Genomic DNA, 20,816 nt, shown 5'->3' on the forward strand with positions numbered 1-20,816 from the left:
TACAATCTTTTGTTTCGCCCCTCGCACGAATTTCTTTTGTTTGTCTTCCTGACCGTCTCTCTGTGAGGATCAGTAATCAGCTAGATTTCTATCACCCTCCAGGTCGCAAAAGTATAATGTGTTATTGTGTACTTAATGTGTATTTAGGCATTGTTTAGTGTCTCATGCATTTTTTAACGTTTAATATATTTTTTTGCTTAGCCCATTTCATCCGACACAAATAAGTTACCGAGTATCATATTATAATTCAACACTTTTTTTCCAAATAGTTCCGTCCAGTTGCTAAATGTAGATTGTATACAGATCTATATAGAAAAACTAGCGAAATGATTATAATCACATACATATTACACTGGTCGTGCAAAATGAACCTATAAGCACGTATTTGACATCGTTTTAACTTCCAATGCCGATATACACTATGTAATTGAACATCATGACAATGGAGAAAATTCCGTAAGAAAAAAATAAAACACGTAAAAGTTTACTTGTATATTTTATTTTATTTAAAATCTCCTTTCCCCATCCATCACAATAGTTTCATTTGATTATCGCTTATTGCGCAAAAATAATGATAATAATAACTAAATCCATCCCTAGGACTCCATCAAACATTCGTCAGCATAATACCTTCCGGACATAATACAACGCATGACCGGAAGTACATACAACCGGAAACCACGTAATTGTAGACGCCGTAGCTGTTTTGTTCCTATAAAAGATGAATTATGAAATGAAAATCAAAGTGTTTAATAAAACTATAAAAATATAAATTTAAAAAACTAAAAAAAATAGTGGAAGCCGAAATTTGCGACCTGTCGGTTTTCGATAAAAACTTGTTAATTCTATGATTTAGAGTTATTTTAAAATGAATAAAAAAAAAAAAAAAAAAAAAAAAAAAAAAACTTGTTAGTATGATTGACAACCTCTAGGCCTACTTAGTCTGTATGTCAACAGGTGCTTGTCCAATAACGCCTAACATTATTGTATCATTTTTTGAGATTCTACTCCTTCTAGTTTATGAAGAGAAACTTGTACGGGATAACATTGCACTTGTCCACGTCGGTATCGCTGAAGGATACAACATCTTCTGTATACATTTGTATTTATGGTCTAATTATGTTGCTGTGATGAAAAGGCGCAGTTTTTTTAATAGAATGCACTAATTTGACCTATACTCCAGTAATGAAATCGACCGACATTTCTGAATTATATATTAATCTAAATTTGCATTCGTGTATAAAAAAACAATATTACAAGAGGAAAATGTTTGTTTCTTTCAAAAAATGTGCTTCTGAACCTTTCGAAATATCTGTTAGGGATCAGGAAAAAAATCACTATATATTTCACATCTAGTGATTAAATGTCCGACATCAATGACGTCATAGAACTGACTAGTCCAGCAACAGATCAAACTATATTAATAAAAAAATAAAATTAAAAAAAATCCCATAGACCAATGAAATAACTGTAAATGAATTCAAAAATAGTATTGTCCCTTATATAATAGCAGTTGAAAGACAAGACGATATAAGCACTTACAGTAGAATGTGTTACCGTGGCAACCGCTCAAATAGCGTTACCGTAGTAACTACTTAAAACTATATACATCACGAGATATATATTTATTTACAAATGTACAATATTTTTCTTGTGTGAATGTATTTACATTATACCTTTAAACTGCGCGAGCTCGAACTCTGTTCTGCTCTCGAATATTTTGATATCAATTCGTTCATGTCAAAAGTACGCACAGAAATTTTCCAATGATAAAATTACAGCAACTTAAGTTATATTTTGATTGATTTGATTTCTTCAATATATACGATATTGCGTTTTATGTAATATTATTCTATTCTCAATATCTGTTAAGTTCGGAGCATGCGCAGTAGATGTGTGTTTGAGACATTCGCTTACCCTGAGGATTACATTGATGCTATATTTACATGAAGAGCCAGAAACACGATACAAAACAATAAAACATCCACGCGCTTTGCTGCCTTCATTTTCTTATGCTTAGCTGGAAAATGTTCAACAGTTAGTAAACAAATTACGTTCAAAATGCCATTTAAAGTGCAGATTTGATTGCAAAACGAAACCCATCTTGTCCCGGAATCATGGGATTTTCATGAAGTTATGATGAAGTATGTTTCTTCCATATATTTGTATAGCTTTTGTAAGGAGATTTTATGTTCCTGGACAAGTTATCTGTTAGCAAGACGAGCATTTGATCAACGATATTCTCGGGTCTCTCGAGATTCCGATTAACCGAGACGTGATCGGAGTCATTTGAGTGTTTGATTTGTGGCTGACAGCAGGACAACAACGACAAACAGATATAAGAGGTAAACACAGTGCCCTGGCTGTTAGTTAGAGATCGGCGTTATGTACACAGTAACAGCAGCAGGTACTTGACATAATAGATGGAGTACAATGACAATTTAGAGTCACTTTCATCACACTTGTTTCACAATTGACACTCGTCTACTATCCTTCGTCTAGTTTTACGTAAGACATCGCTACCACTTATCTCTCAACCCTTCAATATAATGACACACACTTTCCATACATCACATATCAATATCCGTTCACTCATTATATTATACATCATTACAGCACAACATCTCTACTGCAAATACTGTCATACATTTTCCCTTTCATTCTATTTCTTGTGCACGTCGCCCGTATTTCGTTCCTCTAGCGTTTCACCCTCACTCTCTATAAATAATTATGGAACATATTTAACGATTAGATTAATGCAGGACACGTGACCGGAAATGACATATGTACACTGATACATAAATGAGACATTGTCCGCGTTGGCTACCCTTTCTTGTGTGTCTTCCAAGTTACCTTCACTTCCGAGATGTTGCATCTTTGAGCGAGCAACATCACGTGGATATGGGGTTAACTTATAGCCTCTTTCAATTAATCAATTGCACAATTGTTTCTTATCAAGACTATTGTGGGTTTTTTGGTGCCGCCCGGACGATCCCGGTAGCAAATGGATTTGAAAATGTGCGTGAAAAATCGAAAAATTTGATGTCACTGTATGAAAATTCGCCATCTTTTTAGTTTATGTTTCACATTTAACCAGAAAGAATATTGCATTTCTAGCAAAATATCAGTCACATACATGCCTATTCAGTCGAGGCAGTAAAACTTACTCCAGCTGTAGTTCGTTCCACTTGTTTGTTGGGAACAAACGTTTCGTATTTTAGCTGATCACATATTGGCCGTCGTGATGTATTAGCACTTCCCTGAATAGGCCACAGTCTGAAGTCAGATTTAAACCCCTAGTCATGTCATATAACCAGAACCATTTTGTAAGGTGTCAAGCGTTCTGGTGAGCGTGTCAAACACTTTGACAGACTGTGTTGTGGGGTAGCCGGTAAAATGTGTTTAGTAATTGGTGATTACATCAGCCAACCCTATAAGAATAATTTTGTTTCACTGCCCGAGGACGATCGCTCACTGTCCGTACACCTGTTTAGTTTGCATGCGTTCGCACACTTTGCGTCACTGCAATGTTGATGATGTTGGGGTACCGAGACGGTCCTTGGATACTGGTACCGCTCGTAGTAGTCTGTGCGCCTGCGCAAGAGATACATAGCGAAGATGATGAGAGCAAGGAGAACACAGACTCCAGCAACCGGTACTGCTATGTAGATAGGATTGATCATATTGTTTGAGGTGTTGGTCCCATGCTGGTTCGGACATCCGGCCGGTTGTGGTGTAGGCTCAGTGTTGAAATCCTCGTACACCGGTTCTTCAACTTTCGGTACTGTAAAAAGAAAGGAAAACGGAACTAGAGACAGGACAAATATTAGTATGACGTCATGCATCAGCATGTTTAGAGGGTATAGCTGAAAACACATACATTTTAATTCATGAAAAAACGGTCAAATTATTTAAAATAGTTCGTACATCATTAAATTGTTTTAAAACTACAACCATTACCATCTTGTACCCCATAGTCTTGTCTACAACATGTCCATGATGACTGGAGTTATTTCGAATTTCTTTGAGAATATTACGAAGACCGACAAGTCATTTTTACGATGTAATGTATATACATGGTATGACACGCTTACAATAGCCATTCCTTCTTTGCTAATAATTGGAATTTAATTACCAATGCTTTTAAAAGGGTGGGTTGACATGACAGTTAATACGGATCATACTATTACACTTTAATCAACGTTTCCATTGTGTGGTAAAATGCCTCTCCATCAGCCCTGCTGTCATTACGTAATGTCAAAATTATGGCAAAGCTTGGGAATTGGCGATTCCTCGGAAATTACCTTAATACGTGCAATGCAATCAACTTACAAAGATATTCCTATGTAAATAAGTCCGTTAAAACAGTTCAAACAGTGTCCTGTGTTCTTTTAACAATTGAAGCAGCTAACTGTTTCACACAGTACAGAGTGTGATGGCTGGTAATACCAGGGTTCTACCATGATTGTATCGACGGTGAATTGGATGTTTAACAGTGTGAAGGAAACTAATGACAAATACTATTAATTTTGAAAATATTGATATTTGAGAATTGAAACTTTGTGCAGACTTTAGTAAGCATGTATTATAATGCATTATATCTTTTCCGTGTATTGGTTACACGACTTGATAATTGAGTATGAGAAGTTTTCGCTTGCACTTGCTTCCTACGCATTAAGGTAATTCAACATTATTTGTATTACAAAAATAAATAGATATTTTTTTTAAGTAAAATCTAAATAGCCTAGATACTACTTGGTATTCCGTTGCAATTTACTACAATTTGTTCGAACAGCTGGAGATGGTGAAAATACAAGAACGTTGCCAAATACTGGTCTTGTTTTGCCTACACGGAAGTTATACAATACGCGGCGTCATTGCATATATAAAAATAATAAGCCTTGGTGTACGTGTTTGCTAGTTATTAAATGTGTATGCTGTAGTTTGTAACTAGGTGTGCAATGGTTAATACTGATTGCACCCTGTTGTTCAATAGTATTGCTATTTTGTCAATAAAGTTGCAAGAACGCAGAAGTGCAAGTGTTTTGTAAATTATATCATACTGTACAACGTCATTGCTACCTGTCCTTACATTCCGACCTAATTACATGTAATGCTTAGTGTATTTGCATGGGTTTTTGCAAGTTACAGGCTACTCGCACCGAGTTCTGCAGACTGTTTGCATCTAGACGTGTAAAATTAAGTCTATGTGTGTATGTTGTTCAATATGTAACATTGCACGATATTTACCTGGTCGTGGCGGCTGTGTGGGCACCACGTCCTTGTTACAGAAACTTTTATCATTACAGCAGTGAAGAACTGGCCACGCGGCCCTCAGCTTGGCAGGGCGACGGTTTTCACACAGCAAGGGCGTACTGCTGTCGATGCATCCCCGGGATGTCAGATGGCTAAACAGAGGGTCATCGATCGTCTCGCTGTAACAGTAGTGCGACGCCCGACACGTTGTCATCTTCCGGTCCATGCATTCCTGGGTTGTGCACGCGCACTCCAGCCCTGTAACGAGAAAAATAGAATCTCGGTAAGATTTATACGGAACGAAACAAACAAAATCGTGTACATCAGCAAAAGATGCTTTGCGGAGAGAACCAATCTCCATTCATATATTTGTATAAACGGTAATTACCTCGAACGAAAATCTCAAGAATGAATCGTTTGTTTTAGCAGTACATTATTATTGTGTAAAAAGAGTGACAAGATGAATCACTTTTACCCTCTAGGTTTACTTCGGTAAATGATAAATCGTTGTATCCTTTTAACCCGGCTCTAGGTTTTATAGGTAGAATGCTGTTCCGGGTAGCGTCCCGCCCCCTCGTATTCATCCCGTGTCTGTTCCAACCACGCCCCACCATTTACTGCCTTCCTGCTGTGTGACGCCCCCTACATTTACACAGTGCCGAGCGGGTATTGTACACCGCCATTCGTTTTGACCCTGTACAATATTCTACATGATTTGAGTGTTCATTTGACAGTCTCAGGTTGGTCTGTTTATTGAATAGCGGCACAGGGATGTGTAATATATTCTCTGTGTTTAGAGGATGATAGTGATAGGGGCGTGGTAGACCGCCGACCCCCTCGTCAATCGCACTGTGTAAACAGTGAAATGCCCACCATTTTGTCAACAACACAAAGCTACAAAGCCGTGTGCGTCGTGAAAATTTGTGAATGACCGTCGCTTTCGAAAAATGCTCCTGAAATATCAACGCAAGATTTCCCAAACACACGAAAACTCAGCATTAAAGCGTTATCAAAATCAATTAAAAAAAAATTGGGGGTAAAACTCTCTTGATTTATTGAAATTAAAACGAATCATATGTGATTTTGCGTTAAGAGTTACAACTCTCAGGCACACAACTTTCTTACTGTAGGGTTATAAACTAAATCAACTTTTAAAATCTAACTTAACGAAGCTTGATACACTTGTCAATCTACTTTTCCTTCTTTACAGGATATTGGCCAATTTCAACAATTTGAAGATTTATGTCAGAGGAGGAGAAGGAAGGTTTGTTCGACAGATAGAGCTTCATTTGAGTTTGTAAAATGACGGTCGAGGCTTGATTTAAAAAATGGGTTGTGATGCTAGAAAACATATAAGAAGGGAGCTTATTTTACTCTGGTATAGGTCAATCAAGGGCATTAAGGAGAACATGCATGTCATAAACTTTGTTTGTACTCCAGACGAGATAAAAGAACCTTTTTTTTATAGTTTATACCCATCGATCGACAACAATACATGTACATGCAATCAGAAATACCTTTGCAACAATATTATGATACTGTTTAAAACTGTCAAGCTTTAAACCAATGGTTTGACTTGAGAAATATGTCTGTTTTCTTTCTGAGACATGTTATTGGATATATACAATATACACATAGTCTCTTTAAAATCGGTACAACAAAACCCCACAATCATTCTCATCTTTGTATTCTGCAGTAATGATGTCATATACTATCTCTGATTAAATAATACACGTTGTGCGAATTCTACGTCCTAATCACGTCTTAACGTACATAAATAAATGCTGATCATTGGGGCATGAACGCTTTGATGTTGTATATCATATATGCATATCTTTACTTATATAGCACACCTGATTAGATGTTTTGGCGACCGGAGCCGCGCCGGGCCGTATTACAATGTCCATGCACTTTGTCCGCTCAACCGGCTAATAACCTGCATGTTATTGTGTCTATAATGATCTACAGCGCTATCTCAGAGTCTATAAGCGACCTGTAAGATCAAGGGAGGGTAACGTCTTTTGTCCAACAACGCCAAAATGTCTGAGCTTTAAATTAATAAGGTAATGTACAAGTATGATCGGCTCGGATTAGACGGCTCAATATCATTGAGATTTTCATTACCAGCCTTCAGTGCAGAGTGCCTTTTATAATGATTGTCCTAAACGGTTCGGTGATATTGTTATTGTAAGGTTTTTAGTCGGGTTCTCTAATGTGTTCAGGCAATTATACAATGTTAAACCTTTCCTATCATATAAAGTCGTTCTAATTGGACTCCGTGGATTGTTTGTGTTTTACGTCCTATTCACAGCTATGGTCATTTAACGATGTGCCACGATTGTGTGGTGGAGGGAAACCGGACTACCCGCAAAAAAATCAGGAACCTGAGGAAAAAAAGGACTAAATGAAATTCATGTATGCAAAATTAAAAAGAGCAAAGTCATGTTATATCTTCAGAACCCCATATATTGGGCAGGATGTATTGAAATTTTATCAAATGTTTCAATGATCAAATCGGTAGTTATAGCTATGTTGGCAGTGTTGCTTGTTTAGTAATTAAAAATAAATGTTTATATACGTAGCTTCATCTGGTCTGGAAATGAAGGGCGTTTTCATCTTTGATATATATTGACAATTTTTATTCAAAAGGGTGTCATAAAATAATACAAAACCAAGTCACTGATGTTAAAGAATTGCGTAGTGAAGCAAATCCTTGACTTAAAACTGCTGAAAACCAAGGCTATGTTCATAAAAAATGTTCATCAAACAGTTCTGGATCGGAAAGCAGTAAACAGGCGTAATGATCGAGTATGGTTCCCCGTGACAGTCAACATCGATACGGCGTTACACAAGGGACACGACCTAATTCGGTATTATTGCAGAAGCGAAATTTAATAGTTTTCAAACTCCATTTCATAAAAATATTCACTCAACAAAATGAAGGCAATTCAAAAACACATTTTCAGCAAATTCAGCTGAGCATGAGAGACTGTTTTGTTCTAAATAAAAAATATCTTTCAACAAACCGATTGTTTTGAAATTGTTCCTTCATTAACGCTAATGATCAATTGTCTTTAGAATCGTGACGAGAGACTTAAAGCGTGCAGTCCCCAATGCACACGAAATGGTCTCATTGTAAACGCGCGGGTATGCCGCATGTCATGCTAAAAATTTAAACGATATTGCTGAGAAATAACGCTCATTGATTGCTTTTATGTAGCGGTCACGTGTACCTGTTGTATTCCATATAATTTCAAACAAGTTTTGTATAATGGAAGTCACGAAGACCTTTGGAAAATGTGTTTGCAGGTTGAATATAAACGTGATAAACGAGTGTTAAGCACGGTAAACCGGAAGTTGGGTGACAAAGATTCTAATAAATTGAAATTTGCGAGATGGGACTTGAAAAATATAATATACATCATGCATTTTTAATATACTTCTCCTTTCCAAAAACTCAACAATTTAGGCGCTGTTAGCGGTATCTTTTGAGAATGTCATTATGATCGAGATACACGGGATGTTTGTTACAATATTGAACACTAGGAAACATCAAAGCGCCCGGGTGAATTTGACACGCTCTCGACAAGGGAGCTATCTTCCTGTTTTGCTATTACTTGAAATTGCTTTCATTAGAATGTTTGGTTAGCTTACTGAACGTGACACTCAAACTCTCACCAATCGGTTTGTTCGGTTATACATCCGGAATAAGTTTAAACTATACGAAATATGAAATCATAAACAATTTCCGCAAACCGGAGCTATAAGAAATTTACTGTTGCAACATACATTTTGATTTAGTTATAAGGGGGTTGAGACGGATATTAATTTGTATCTACCGTGCGATACAGGGAAGAAGGTGTAGCGTGTAGCGTTACGCTGTTGCGTGCGAATATCTTCCGATCCTCCCAGAGGCAGTCGTGGAAACACACGTTTTTAAGAATTTATTTGAATATTGGAAAATGGATGGAAACCTTTGAAAAATAATATTTTACTAGCATTGACTGTAATCGTCACGGGATACGAAGAAAAGTATAATGTTGAAATGAAAATCGATAAACGGCAGGCCTATGAAATATTGAAACGATGGTGTAATTTTCAAGATATCTCACGAGGCAATGGGCAAATGAAATGCATCAAAGCCGCACGGCGTTTTCGAAAGAAACTGACATTTTCTATCACCTGTTATGTTCAAAAACGTCAGCAAACGAGGCAATAGAGAATATGAATAATAATATATTTGTAAATGAAAACCAAGTGCCAGAAGAAGAGATTGTGCATGTTGTTGTACATGTATACCAATCCCAATATAAACGCAAAGTTTTGACATAAATGATTAAAACCTTATTTTCTTTATATTGGATTGTCTTAGAAAACGATATAAAGATGTTTGACCTATATATTATCGATACGCCCCTACCATTACTACAATACGCTATCAGAACGTGCGTTGACTGTTACGTGTTAAGACTATTTTCACAGATTTGTTATACACACATTACAACCGAAACCCTGTTTAGAAAGAAAATTGACTAATCAGAAGCGTAAACATGCGCTGACAGCTTGTATTTGTAACATTTAGCGCTGTAGTGGAAGCACAGTGTTTTGTATGGGGTTACATCTGCGATCTGACTGTAAACATACTTTGCTAAAGTCTTGATCGAATACCAATGCTCGTCAATGAATGTGCATATCATAACAAACATTGAACGGGTGTGTTCCGGTAACTTTAGCTACATAACAAGACGGGGGCGCGTGTCTGGGAAACACATATCGCACGTCGGGGGAGGTATGTACAATCGAAATAGCATTTTGTGTATGTAACGGAACACGGCATTGCAACCAGGCGGGACCCCATCCCCTTTCTTCCTTCTCGAGATAAACCAGGAGCAGGAAAGACCAAACTTCCCCTCGAGATTCGTCAAATTTTTGAACCTCTTATAAAGGCAGACTTCATATTACTTCATTCTTGCAGCTAGTGTTGAAAAGTTGATTATTAAGCAGGTAACACATTTACATAGGTGTCTCGACACTTGTTTTTGTTTCCTTTTCTGTTCTATAAAACATGTTCTTTGATGTATTGTCAAACACAATTTGAATAAAACAAAGTTTAAACCACAGACAGACTTAAGACCGTTTGACTACCTACCATTGTGTAGAAATTGAAGCGATTTTTTTAATTTCATATTATGATATTCTGTGTTTTTCAATGTAATATAATTATGGTTGCTAAATACTACATTTTAGATATATTTTTAGTCAATTCGAGATTCTTTAAAGATCTAAAAAAAAATCAGTTAACCAAAGGTTCGGTGTAGATCGGTATCGAAACAGCATTTTATAACGAACGCCATTTCAGAACTAATTGAATTTGGACAATTAATGTTAAGGACCTTGGTATGACTCACGGTACAACTGTTACAAAACCACGCCATCTATCGGTGTTGTCTGCTATCAAATAAAGATATCTCGTTGATTCGTACATACTGTCTTCAAATACACCAACGGCTTCGCAATAGCTTCATTTGAGTGATCTAGAATTAACTGTTAGTTTTCGATTGCGTCTCATCTATCTTTACTGCCTCTCAGATAAACCCGACACTATAGCTCGCACACGTTCATACCAACATCTCACCATCGTCGTCGTCGATAAAAATGTAATTCATGAAAAATAGACCCAACGGCAGAATAAAACCCTTCCCGATCATGCCCTCACAAGCACAAGTCATCGGTATTAAACTAGGGTCGCCATTCAAACAAATCGATGCAAAGAGTCTCCAACAACCAACGGGTAGACATACGGATTTATTTTCCGGAAAGATTGGTGGCGAGTCAATCCAATTTCATGCAAAGTCAACATAAACTATAAATAGGAAAACGAGTATATAAATCTCGGGTTTTACACGTGATGCTGGATTGTGTGTATATATATATATATATATACCAAACTATAACAGCTGTTTACAAACTAATGAATGGCATAAAAACCCGTGAAAATGCACGCAATCTTTAGCGTGCATACATACATTTAATAACTGTGAAGGAGAATTGCTTTGAAGATGGGATGAGGTCAAGCAGACAAGAAACGTCACTCACTGATTTTCACACATTTCGAAAAATGAGATACATGTTGTAGTGCTTTGACATTAATATATTTCGTATATGCAGATTACCATCCTTTTTGTACAAAGCACTGATTGTTTTTTGAAGGATTATGAATGCTCGTTCGCTCTCGTTAAGTCACGGAGAGGTACCTATTGTTGCTGTTTCCATGTTCTTTTTTGCACTGTAGCCGTTGATATTCCATGTCTGAAGTTTTACAGCTATATAGATACATTGTAAGTTGAGAAAACTAGAACTAGATAAACGGGGGGCTATATAATTCTGAGATACCAATGAAGCTGTCACTTGACTTAGCGACTCCTGACGTACTCCGGGCGCCTGTGTGGTGGGGAGGGCCGCCATATTCCACGGGGAGGGGGACTTGAGAATGTTGAGAACTGTAACATGAAAAGGAGTGTAGATGCGGGTAATCGGTCCGACCGGAGATTTAGGAGGTAGATAAACTACAACATAGGGTTGGCTACATCGAAAGCCGTCTCAGAACTCGGAGTTTTAAAGATTGTTTGAAACTGGTAAGTAGCTGGGTTTATGCTACCGCTGGTAAAACCGACGGCACAAAAAGGTCTTTTAATGTTGAGAATAGCTGCAAATAGCTTTGTCGAGAGCAATTAGCATTGAGACGTTCCTAGATATATGTACTGGAGTAGTCACATCCTCCTGGAGAGCGATCCATTAAACTTATACACCAGCGCTGAGTCGGCTGCCCCCTCTAGGAGGAGACACGGTAGAACATCTTAGACACTAACGAGAATTAGACTCGTAGACAATTTGATCACCCGTATGAGAAATGATCCGATCTTGTGCCGAGAAGAACTTGTAGGTCCCAATGCCGTAGAAATAGAAAAATCCTGATAAAGAAAGTTCATCCGTCATACTTTTTCATGTATCGCGATGAAGATGCACTTTGTCGTCCTGCAAATATTTTACGCACATATGTGCTGTGTAATACAACGTACTTGAAATGCTATGAACATGTCTACCATTGGCGTCGTAAAAACTCAAAATGCATTGCAATTCTCATGCCCTTCACCGAACACTAATCTTTAAAGTCTGCTCATCCGACTTAAACATGAAAAACATTGCATTTCAGACATATATATTTGTCCCCAGGATAAATCAACAAGTCTGGTGTCCTTTACATCTCTGGATATTGGCTAATTGACACTACCCAATTAATATTTTGAAATTAGTGACTCATTTATAGACGATAATCGATATTACGTTAAGCTGTTGATGCGAAAGGATGCGATACCGGGTCCAGAGCATGTGCGAACCACGCATGGCTCTCAAACGAGGTGTGAACAACCCTAATAAGTTCATACAGGTGCTTTATGCTTGTCGAATTAGACTTGAAGCGGAGGTGAGGAAGTCCGGTAACTTACACTGACATCCTACCACAAATCATGACAGGGACTGAACGATCGAGGGCTGAAGGGCTACAATTACCATATGGGGTCTCTAATCAAACCAAGACTTCCTCCTTCGGCCGGGCTGGTGTACCCCAATAACCATTATTCCTTAATTCAATTAGTTTTGAGGGGTTAAACTACCTTTATCTTTCCGACTCAATCAAATTCTTCCGTTTCCTCCAGCATTACACCAAGTTCATGGTTAAAGGCAATATAGGTTAGCACGCTGGTGGTCGAATTTACCTAATTAAGAACGAAAATTATGACATAATTCAAAGAATGTTCCTTCCGATTTACTCTTTGTCTTTCTGCCTTTATAATTATCAATAGAAAGCAAATTTCATTTGTTTAATTTTTCCGACGAGTCACGCATCATATGCATAAGTAGTGTACTTGAACGGCGCTCTCGGTGTTTGAAAAAATCTGTATAAAGTCTTTACAATGAATAGACACATGTCTATCAGTTTATCGCGCTCTTTACAAAGGGTCACTTGGGGAAGTCAAATACCAAACCTAACAGACTTTGATCTGAACCGAATTCATTCCGCAGCGAAAGTGTTCTGGGCACTCGCTAAGCAATGCGTTTGATTGGCCTATCTCTCTCACAACGCTTATGCCTGTGTCCTGCACTGTGAACTTTAGCGGGAATAAAATGTAAAAACAAACAATTAAATAGTATTTAAGAGAACATTATATATCTTAAAGTACTTTCGTATGGGAACTTAAAGCACTTAGTTAATAGATGTGCGGACAATGGAAAACAATCAACGGATGGTCAGAGTCTTGACCGGTCTTCCTTTCACGGACAACTGAAGAGTGGTCAGAGTCTAAATCGGTGTTCGATCAGGGACAGCCAAAGAATGGTCATAAGCTAGATCGGGTTACATCAAGGGTCACGAAAGAATAAACAATGGTCAGAGATAAGGGCTTCTTGCGAAAAAAAACATATTTTAAACGGGATAGCTTTATAAACGGCAGCTCTTCCTATAATTCTTAATATGTAATTGGCGACGAATAAACCTTACATTTAAATGTATCACGCAGTTTGTTTGTGTTTCGAATAAACATCTGATAATTGAAATTGACATGTCAACGTTGTTGAATAGAATAATAAGACGGAATTCTTAAGTTTTGCATAATCTTAATTCTTATTATGAACAAAGCGACAAACTTATAAAGCTTTATAGGATATCTAGCCCTACCACACTGCGAGGCTTTACGGATAGACCGACATCAGGTAGGTCTACGTTATGTAAACCGTGGACAGAGATAATCTTACAGTCGCCAGTCTCCTAATATGAGCGGAATTAAAGCAGTGATAAAGATCTAGCAATTGTCCCAAACCCAGCCGACTTTTGTATTGTGTTAAACACACGACAATATGGCCCCGTGTGTGTAGCATACAGTCTACCCGGACAAAACACGGCTAGCCTACCCCGGGTGTCCTGTTCTGCCAGTCCGAACTGAAATATTTATTGGTATATATATCAACCGTGAGATATAAAACCGTCTGTTGTATCTCTATACACAACCCCACGGTATGCAGATGTCAGTAGGTAGGGGTATTGTAGTCTAAGTGTACACACAATCACACCTTGATATACATACATGTTTATAATACACACAAGAAAAAAGCAAGATGGACATATTTTTTAATAATACTTAAAGATATCAAACTATTTTATGAATCACGATGCAGTTTAAGCAATGGCAGTGTTATTGTATATAAATATGGATTTGTAACTTAAGTAGGTTTTTTGAGATTCAGTTTTCTATTTCAATGTTAAATGTATTTACTTGCCGTCCTATGTAAAGTGCGCTATTCCCAAATACTGTAAAAAGAGATTTACAGGGGGTTATAAAAGTCTTTCATTGACCGTAGTCACCCTAAAGCCTACAGATACTTCACGAGTGTTAGCATTATACACAAGTGACTGATACTGGGGCTAAGATAGTTACTTATGTAGACTTGACAAGTATTGTCGAAGTTAAAAAACAATTACAAACGTTTTTAAACTTTATTTTCCGATAAAATTTATGATTGTGTTGTGATGATATGCATTTTTTTTATTGATTATAGAAAAAGGATATTAACGATACTTTTTTTTGTCTGTGTTTAGGGGAAGGGGATTGAGGACTTGACTTTTACATGATTAAAGACGTGAAGTGATTTTAAATGGGATGCATAGACGGGGTGCAGAAATTAAAGCTAAACTGAACCTTTAACTAAAACAATCAAACGACAGAAATGCAAACGAAAAACAAACAAAAACACCTTCCAACTTATGACAATCCTTTTGATTGATTAGTGCCTCTACCGCAGCGATAATATCACATAATGCTGTTAAAAAATTATCACATTTCTTATCATACTCCTTTACAGTTACAATACACGCCAGCAGCAGTTAATTCTAAAGTCCGACTCTCATTAGTATTCCTGCAGACTCGAAGTCCTGCTGGCGTTCCATTACACAGTTAAGCGTCTAATATGCTTACATATTTTTTTCGCACACCATCCCGAGGGCAATGAAGAAATACTTGGCTTTCAGTTAGAAATATCAAGAATAGTTTCCATGACAATGAGTAGCGGAAACTGACAAGGGCTGGCTTTCTTACTGACAGAAACAAATGTTGTGTTTACCCTGACAGGTTGGTTTACATGTATATTCTCTATTGAGCGTGTAACAAAAGCACAGCATGTTGCACAATGGGTATCCTCGATCTGAGAAGGATGTCACTTCCAGACCGTCAGCACCAAATCGGTGTTCTCTGGTCAGGCACAGGATCTTAATACCCGCTGCCCTGCAGATAATTCATATTGATCCAAGGTCGAATTCGGTCTCAATATGGCTCATATTGCCAAAATCTTCTTCATCGGATGCAAGGGACCCATTGCACCATGACAAGGTGTAATTAGTCCCCATAGGCTCAATCATCCCATGCAATGGAAACATTTGAAGACATTTCCGTTCATTTATACAGCCATAAACATGAATGCACGGGGAAAACCTGGACCCTGCCACAGCATCAGTACCACAGGTCTTACTACCAAGGACCCGTGAGGACACACTTCAACTTTGCGAACACCTGTGTCGTCACTGTCTGTACGAACAAATATTACACATACCGCGGTGTCATATGGCGTGTTCTCTTCAACACCTTCCACTTGTATTAGGTTGCGAGTATTTCGCCACCGTCTCCCTGCAACCTACCCAAGTAGTAGCTCAGGGATAATAAGTTGGTTTAATGAACGTTGTTTTTCTTGAGGTGAGTTTTTTCGCTAATTTTTCAAAATGAAAGATTATTTTTTTATTTTGAAAATCAAAAATAAGGGAAAATATTTAAGTTGAAATCAACCATTGCATATGATTTGCCCCTTTCGAATAGAAAGTGTCACACATATGTATACACATACATACACATATATACGCACGTTATGATATCTCTTAAGCAACAGATATCGGTGGGGTGAATAAAAGAAGGCTCGAATGATAAATCCACTTTCAGATTTAATCAACTCTGATTTCTACATAATATATGATATAATTCTACATGAAAAGACGTACCAAATCTGTTTACACATATTTGCCACACTAAGATACTTTTATCTGAAGTGATAGAACATTTGCTACCCTTATCATACCCGACCCCGGTCGCCAAAGTATTGTAGGCTTAAGTAGATGATTTGAAAAGGAAAAGAGAGGTATGCACTTATCATTAGAAATACCAAGAAGGGATCACAAATTTAACAATTGAGCATGCCGATGAAAAGAGCCTAACAAAACAAACAATTTCTACTGCATTATATGCGTATTTTATATATTTTGGACTTAACACAGGTTATTAAGGTCAGACGAATTACAATTAATACCGAAATTATTCCCAAACATATTGCGAAAGTTAAGAGTAAGTGGACAGTTGTCTATCAATCCCTTATAACTTAAATTACACTACTTTCTAACAGCAGATCTTTTATGCTTGAACTGGTATAACATGATAATCATATAAGAATAAAATCCCGCTACAAGGTTTTGCCCAACTTTGAGACTGATGGTTTACAAGCAGAAAAATGTTGAATGTTATGTTTTGATTATGTCTTTTAATATTGGTACACGAACAAATAACTTTCCGTTCATACTTTTCTCATTCTAGTTGATCTCTTGACATATTTAATCGTAGTAGTAAGCTTTATTCACTGTTTTACACCAGGAAAATATATAAGAATATCAGTAAGTAGAACAAAGATAACAAGGCTTTGTATTCAAGTATACTACTGAAATGTGTGTTTGCAGAGGAAAGGGAGAGAAAGCATAAGTCGCGGATTGACGTTAGGGTGGGTCCTCGGTCTTGGATACGGGGATATTTTAACAGGTAAGGCCTGTATCTAAATCCTTTAATCCAGTCAGAGTATACAAGCATTGGCGGGACGGACCTACTAAACGTATCTAGCTAAGCGATGATACATAATCAACCGTGTTGTGTCTTTGATATAACTACTCCACTTTGACAACTCTTTACGTAGATACAATAGGTCTTATAAACGATAATTAATGTTACAAGAAAACACTTAACATTGATGAGATAGAGCGATGTTGGTCATATAATGCTTTTGATATCTGTTGTATAGATAAGTTGTATCTTTTTTTCAATTTCTCATTTCACTTTAAATTTTAATACTGTTGTATACTAATGCATGCAAGAGAGAACTGATCTGTTGTTCAATCCAATTAATATACAATCATGGATAAAATTTGTTGAAATGAAACATTGTTTTTATTTAAAGATTTTGTACGTTTTTCGTTAAAATTCTTTGAGTATATCTATGAAAGAAAGAAAGTACAAATTATTTTATTAGTTTACAAGTGAACGAGTCATCTACTTCAGATTATGGCTGACGCAAAACATATCACCAATGCTGATTTGTAAGGCACATTTGTCACCCGAGTGTCACGTTTTTCAGCATTACTACTTGTCACATTAAATCGTCTGCACCTTCTTAACCGTTTACTGTATACAATAAGGTAATATTTTTATTGTAGTAGGATAATGACTAGGAATGTCTCATGGTCGTTTTTCATTTTCACGGTCATGCACTTGTTCGTAAATCTTTGCCATTCTGTTATGTTGTCAGCCATTGTGTCTAGTCCTTGTACTGTATGTCCGGACGAATTAATAACTGTCCTTCGTGTTATAACGTACGACACATCCTAATCACTATCATGTACATATATAACTACTGCAGTTATTGACCAACTAGTTTCTGCTTCATTTTCACGGTCATGAACTTGTTCGTAAATCTTTGCCATTCTGTTATGTTGTCAGTCATTGTGTCTAGCCCTTGTACTGTATGTCCGGACGAATTAATAACTGTCCTACATGTTAAAACGTACGACACATCCTAATTACTAGCATGTAAATGCAGAACTACTGTATTTATTGACTAACTACGTTTTGCTTAATTTTCAGGAATTTATTCCATAAACCTTGCACCGTCGAGAGTATAAATAGTGATCCACAAAGTTACCGCGCTTCAGAACTGACAATTTGTAGACTTCTAATTCATTATAACAAGAACGCACTAAAAAACGACTGTTCATACCTTCAAATATTTCAGTATGACAAAAATGTATCAGAAAGCAACGTCACAGACATCTAGTTCTAAAGTATAACGACAATGTTTCAGAAATCGACCGTTTTCGAAGACTTCTAACTTTTAAAAATTGCTTTTCCGCTGTAGATCCGACGAATTGTCTGCCTTACGATAACAGAAAACAGAAAAGTAATTACGTTTTAGTTTTTAGAATGCATAGCTTTCTTATTAGATGACAATTATTGAATTGTATTATGATGATGTTTTACTTCACCTATCTTTATCGGTACTCAATGTAACTATTTACGGCAGGGAAGAAATGTATATAAATGACAAATTCATTTAACATGCAACATTTATGATAAATAGTATTTCTCTCGTAGGTTCTCCTCTCATTACCATGAAATATTCACGTAAATGGAAATGAAACGGTAAATAACGCTTCAAAGTTGTCATCACATTTGTAATTTGATAAAGTAACTTCACCAAAGAAGAACAGAAACGAATTCATATGCAGTGTGTATGTTGAACGAATTTGTCAAACTATGCACAGATGACACGATTATAATTCATATTTTTATGAAGCTGTCATAGTAACTACAGGTTCGCTTTGTATGTGTCTGTAAACCGGTGTCTATCAAGCTTGTATGTGATAACATTCTCCCTTGCTGTGAACAGTGCACTTATTCTGACCCGAATTGTAAACAGAATGTATATTTTATGTTAGTTTTGTATATTTTATGTATTTCTGGGTAGGTTTCCTTCACGGGTCGGCGGTTATCGCCTTCAACCATCTATAGAACGCAACATAAACCCAAACATCGGCCGTACAAAGAGTATAAAATCTTAAATTTATAGCAGTTCTGAAGAACTACACAAACGTTGATACATTTCTATAAAAATTCGTGTACTTCAGAGGGAGGCTATCATCACCACCCAATCTCCATCATCAGATGATAACAGGATGGATCATAAATCATGCTCAAATATCACAGTAGGTGAACCGTGTCGCACGTACAGTGGGAAGCGTCCATGACGTCATGTCTCAGTGATTGTCGTTACGTCAGCTGATAAGAGGACACGTGATAATACGATGAGTTAAAAAAAGTATGTTTTACAAATTAAACATTAATTTTTATGGCTTCAAATAGGAGATACGATCGACTGTTTACATATTCATGCTGTCATATATCATAGTTTATGGTCTGATGAACACAGTTTAACAGTTTATATGAAAACGTCACCTGTAATAACATCTTATTCAATCGGCGTTTCTTTGACTTCTCCCTTTAGGAAGAGAAAACGGCCACCTCTAATTGTTATGGTATACTAGGCAATTATCTGTCTGAACGGAATGCCCCACTTTTCAGAACACGTAATCAAAGGTGTCGCATTTCCTGTCGGGGCCAATTACCTGTAATTTTACGATGTAATAAGGCTGATATATGGATTTTCAGTTGTGATAAATATTTCGAATTGCTGCTTTCAAAATCTATTTGCATATTAACTTCCGGTGTGCACCAAATTCTGGTTTAAAACTGTTTGAAAATTTCATATCATAGTATCGAAAGCAATGATAGTTTTGAAGTTTACAGTTTAATAAACATGGTTTTAGAGATTCGGTATTTAATGTGTTTATACAAGTACTGACGTGATTGTTTATACTCAGAGTGACATTTGAAGTCCACTTTAAATGATGCAGTTTACTTCTGAAGCGACAGTAAGTTGTCTACATGCGCTCATTAATTGGCCGACTTGATGACAAAGAGTTACAGTCAATGTACCCTGTTTAGATACAAACACACTCGAGAACCATTTGCAGTAATATTCACAAGTTTTAAAGAGCAGTCAGCTTTACTAACGTCATATTGTCATACGTCAAGCTAACAAGACTTAGAATCTGTGATACTGGATTCCTGGTCATAGTCGTCACCACTAGACGTCAGCCATGTGCAAGACACAGTGGTCATTGATCGCGACCGGGTTCACACAGGGAGAAGGGTCTGTAACTACACAGGCTACCCCGGGATTCCACATGTTACCTGGTATCATAGGCATGTGACAAAACAGCGACAGGAGTTAAAACCGTTGCGACAAAGAGGAATACATATTTGATGCATTCCGTGAAAGGTCGGCCATGTGGAGGTGTGAGGGTGTTAGACCCAACACCCTGCTGTTATCTGTCCGTATTTGCTAGGGATATTGAAGACACAACAAGTACAAAGCGGTATAGAAAGCTGAAATAGGTTTTGTCACATACCGTGTACCAATGAACTAAAAAAACGAAAAAATTAAGAAAAATCTTTAGGATTATTATGCAAACAGTCTAAAATAAAGGAAAGAGGGTAGAAATGTGTTGTAAGGTATTTAATACATCCCAACGACTGGCATGACATTTACTACTTTGTTACGAAACATGACTAAAGTGCAACATTGAA

At 37.0% G+C, this 20,816-nt stretch overlaps 1 protein-coding gene across 1 annotated transcript in view; it reads right to left on the reverse strand.

Moving 5' to 3' along the window:
• Positions 1–873: 873 nt before the first annotated feature.
• LOC110461185 overlaps positions 874–20,816 on the reverse strand; it is a 40,205-nt gene continuing 20,262 nt past the window's right edge. The window contains exons 2-3 of the mRNA XM_021514544.1: positions 5,251–5,514; positions 874–3,784 (exon numbers count right to left, since the gene is read on the reverse strand). Coding sequence (XP_021370219.1) covers positions 3,432–3,784; positions 5,251–5,514 — 617 coding nt within the window. The 3' untranslated portion in view covers positions 874–3,431. The remainder of the gene's footprint in view (positions 3,785–5,250; positions 5,515–20,816) is intronic.

Source organism: Mizuhopecten yessoensis, unplaced genomic scaffold (genome assembly GCF_002113885.1).
Source record: "Mizuhopecten yessoensis strain PY_sf001 unplaced genomic scaffold, ASM211388v2 scaffold10589, whole genome shotgun sequence".
Classification (NCBI taxonomy): domain Eukaryota; kingdom Metazoa; phylum Mollusca; class Bivalvia; order Pectinida; family Pectinidae; genus Mizuhopecten; species Mizuhopecten yessoensis.